General features: G+C 46.4%; 1 protein-coding gene across 1 annotated transcript; it reads left to right on the plus strand.

Annotated features, from left to right (window-relative positions):
- Positions 1-31: 31 nt before the first annotated feature.
- On the plus strand, positions 32-1,069 carry RNF113A (ring finger protein 113A; the record flags this gene model as incomplete). Its single annotated transcript, XM_006168255.2, is given in 1 exon segment — positions 32-1,069. A coding segment is annotated over 1 exon segment (989 nt), but the record flags the coding sequence as incomplete, so codon positions are not given.
- Between the last annotated feature and the right edge of the window lie 3,094 nt (positions 1,070-4,163).

Raw genomic sequence — 4,163 nt, forward strand, 5'->3', positions numbered from 1 at the left:
GCTCCAGGAAAGTGGGCAGACCGGTTGTCCGCCTTCCTCTTTAAGAAGCCTGGGAGAGAAGGGGCTGCTGGCCGCAGAAAGCGCCCGGTCTGCGACCCGGAGCCCGGAGAAAGCAGCAGCAGTAGTGACGAAGGCTGCACCGTGGTTCGGCCGGAGAAGAAGCGGGCGACCCACAATCCAATGATCCAGAAGACCCGTGGCAGCGGGAAACAGAAGGCGTCTTTCGGCGACTTGAGCAGTGAGGAGGAGGAGGGGGAGAATGAGCCCGAGAGTCTCGGCGTGGTCTACAAGTCCACCCGCTCGGCAAAACCCGTGGGGCCAGAGGATATGGGGGCGACCGCAGTCTACGAGCTGGACACAGAGAAGGAGCGTGACGCACAGGCCATTTTCGAGCGCAGCCAGAAGATCCAGGAGGAGCTGCGGGGCAAGGAAGATGACAAGATCTATCGGGGAATCAATAATTATCAGAAATACATGAAGCCCAAGGATACGTCCATGGGCAATGCCTCCTCCGGGATGGTGAGGAAGGGCCCCATCCGGGCGCCCGAGCACCTACGAGCCACGGTGCGCTGGGATTACCAGCCCGACATCTGTAAAGACTACAAAGAGACTGGCTTCTGCGGCTTCGGAGATAGCTGCAAATTCCTCCATGACCGTTCAGATTACAAGCATGGCTGGCAGATCGAACGTGAGCTTGATGAGGGTCGCTATGGTGTCTATGAGGATGAAAACTATGAAGTGGGAAGCGATGACGAGGAAATACCATTCAAGTGTTTCATCTGTCGCCAGACCTTCCAAAACCCAGTTGTCACCAAGTGCAGGCATTATTTCTGCGAGAGCTGTGCGCTGCAGCATTTCCGCACCACCCCGCGCTGCTATGTCTGTGACCAGCAGACCAATGGCGTCTTCAATCCAGCGAAAGAATTAATTGCTAAACTGGCGAAGCATCGAGCCGCCGCAGAGGGTGGTGCTTCCGATTTGCCAGAAGACTCCGATGAGGCACCGATTCCCATTACTTAGGCTTCCCCTGATTCTCACATCTTAAAATAAATATTTTGTTATTTTGGAAGCCTTATTTTGTGTCCTTCCTTTCTAGGGGAAATAACAGAAAAGGCGGGTAGTGAAGTAGGGTCCTGGATTAAAAGCGTCAAGGTAGGTGTAATCTGGATATTTTTAGCTCTGGGATAAATACTTCACCTGTATATTGTTTCAGAACGTTTTGACATCAATTACAGTGATAGGAGTTGGAGGGGAAAAGCTAGAATTTGCTCTAAGTAACCAAAGCTGTGATCAAAGCAAAAACTGAATCTATTATTATATCCTGTTTCTGTATCACTTAATAGTTTACAGAGTCCTTTTATGCGTCATCTCTCTTGGAAAGCCTGTACTACTTTTTTTTTTAAAAAAAAAAGAATTATTTCTTTTTAACTTTATTAATTTTTAATTTGATCAGAAAGGGACAGAATGGAGGGGGGGAGGAGTAAACCTCCAGGTCTGGGACTCAAACCACGGTCAGCCAACATTGAGAGTCCCATGGCCTTAACAACCATGCCGCCTGCTGGCTTCAGAGAACCTGTACTACTTCAAAATATACCCAACCAAAGGTGGAGGGTGGGTGAGGGTGGATTAGGGGACTGGTAACCAGCCTCACACAGTGTGTGTGTAGGAAGTGGTCCCTGCTCTCCTTGAGGTACTACTAGGTAGCCGCCCTCTTCCATGAGTGATGGAATTGGTCTATGCTGCACTGGTTCCTGTGATAGACAACTAGCATCGTGTGACTACTGAACTCTTGAAGTGTGGCAAGTGGCCATGGTATTGCACATTGGAGTTCTACGATGAACTTGTGAATCCTCAGAGGGCAAAAGCCCAGTATTAATAATCCATTGTCTAAAATGAAAACTGATAGAGCTGAACACACCCTACTGAAGTTCGTTGATGTACCTGTGTTCTCAACTAGTTTGGTATATAAAAAGTACTTAAGCCCAGAGAGATTGTATTTTTTTTAAAGAACTATTTTATTTAACTTTATTTATTTACTTATTTTTAAAATTTGACCAGAGAAGGAACAAAGAGAAAGTGAGAAAGCAAACCAGCAAGCCACCGGGTCCAGGATTTGAACCGTGGTCACCTATGTGGGAGGACGCAGGTCCTTTAACCATCACGTCACCTGCCAGCCCCCAACCAAGAGATTTTAAATGGGAGACTGGGACCAATCCATGTTGAGCAGTGACTATGTATTCTGTAGTAATGGGGTGATAGGAGAGGTTTGAGGAAGGGAGATTAATTAGACGTTTTAAAAATGTTAAAGACTTCAACTCGTGGAGCTGCATTTCATACCTAAAGGTCTTTGTTGTAGATGAAAGTTTACTTTTTTTTATATAATGAAACTTTATGGAATAATAAATTACATAGACAAAAATAAAATGTTACTGTGGAGGCTAGCAGGTGGTGTGGTGGTTAAGGGCTCTGGGCTCCCACATGTCCAATCCGATTGTAGTTTGAATCCCAGAACTGGCAACTTGCTTGTTTTATTTTTTTTTTTTTTTTTTTTTTGGAGGTTTATGCTATAGGGTGTATATGCTCCCTAGAAAGACAGAAAGCAAGAAATCACCCCCCCCCAGGGGAGATGGCCATGCTGCAGTCCCTTCTCTGCCATTCTCTTGGGGATCTTGGGCACACACGCACATGCACCCAGTGTGAGTTTAAGCCACCGGGTCCAGGACTTGAACTACAGTTGACTACACAGGAGTCCAGCGATGTAACCATTACGCCATCTGCTGGTCCCCTGGCACTTGTTTTCTCACTTTCCCTTTTTCTCTCTCTCCTGCTCTTGAGCTCACTCTGTCCCTCTCTGGTTAAATTTAAATTAATTAATTTTTTAAAAAAATTACATTGTCCCACCTTTGGGATGGATTACAAGGAGGTGGAAAATTAGAGGTAAGGAGGCCATTAGGCCGAATATTAGTAAATGTTTAATGATATGAATAGAAATTGGACTGATCTCAGGAAACATGCAAGAATAAATTGTGGGTGGAGCCAGCAGATGGTGTTGCGTTTAATTCGCTGGACTCCCACATGACTGGCTGCAGCTCAATTCCCGGACTTGGTAGCTTGAAAATCACACTACCTGTGTGTGTGCCTGCCCAAAATCCTGGGAGAAGGATGGAGGTGAAGAATTGAGGAGTGGCTATCCCCTGGGGGAGTGATTTCTCACTTTCCCTCTCACCATCTCTGTCTCTTTGACCACACATGCCCTAAGGCAAAAAACTCATAAAAATTATGGATTATGGGACCAGCAGTTGGCATAACGGCTACGTCGCTGGACTCCTATGTAGTCGACTGCAGTTTGAGTCCCAGACCCAGTGGCTTAAACTCACGCCAGGTGTGTGTGCATGCGTGCCCAAGATCCCGAGAGGAGGATGGAGGAGAAGGGATTGCTACGTGGCCATCCCCCCTGGGGGGTGATTTCTCGCTTTCTGTCTCTCTGTCTCTCTCTGTCTTTCTGGCAAAGGCACGTGCCCTATAGCAAAAACCTCTCCAAAAAAAAAAAAATATATATATATATATGGATTAGACTGCTTTTTAATCACATTCATGATCCATTTAAATATATTCTTGGGCTAGCCCATTGCCTGGTAATTAGGGCAGTTGAATCCGACATGGCTGACTGCCTGGTTCAAGTCCCAGACCCAGTGGCTTAGAAAACATGCTGGGCATGGGTGTCCAAAATCTCAAAAAGAGGAAGAAATGGAGGAAAAGGGATTACAATGTGACCATACCTCATGGTGGGAGGGGTGCTTTCTCCCTCTGCCTCAAGCTCTCTCTGTGGAGCACACATGCCTTCTGGCAAAAACAAAAAAGAAAGAATATTAAAAACTAAATTCTAGAAGGTAGAGCTGAGATAGGATGGAATTCAGAGCATAAAATCAAGTTAGTCTTAAGGGGCTGAGATAAAAGAGATTATATTTGTCTATTGCTCTACATAATTTTTTTTTGGGGGGGAGAGGCTTTTGCTATAGGGCACATACGCTCACCAGACAGACAGAGAGAGACAGAGACAGAAAGCGAGAAATCACCCCTCAGAGGGGATGGCCACGCCGCAATCCCTTCTCCTCCATTCTCCTCTCAGGATCTTGGGCACGCACGCACACGTGCCCAGTGTG

The sequence above is a fragment of the Tupaia chinensis genome, unplaced genomic scaffold (assembly GCF_000334495.1).
Source record: "Tupaia chinensis unplaced genomic scaffold, TupChi_1.0 Scaffold145659_1, whole genome shotgun sequence".
Taxonomy (NCBI): Eukaryota; Metazoa; Chordata; class Mammalia; order Scandentia; family Tupaiidae; genus Tupaia; species Tupaia belangeri.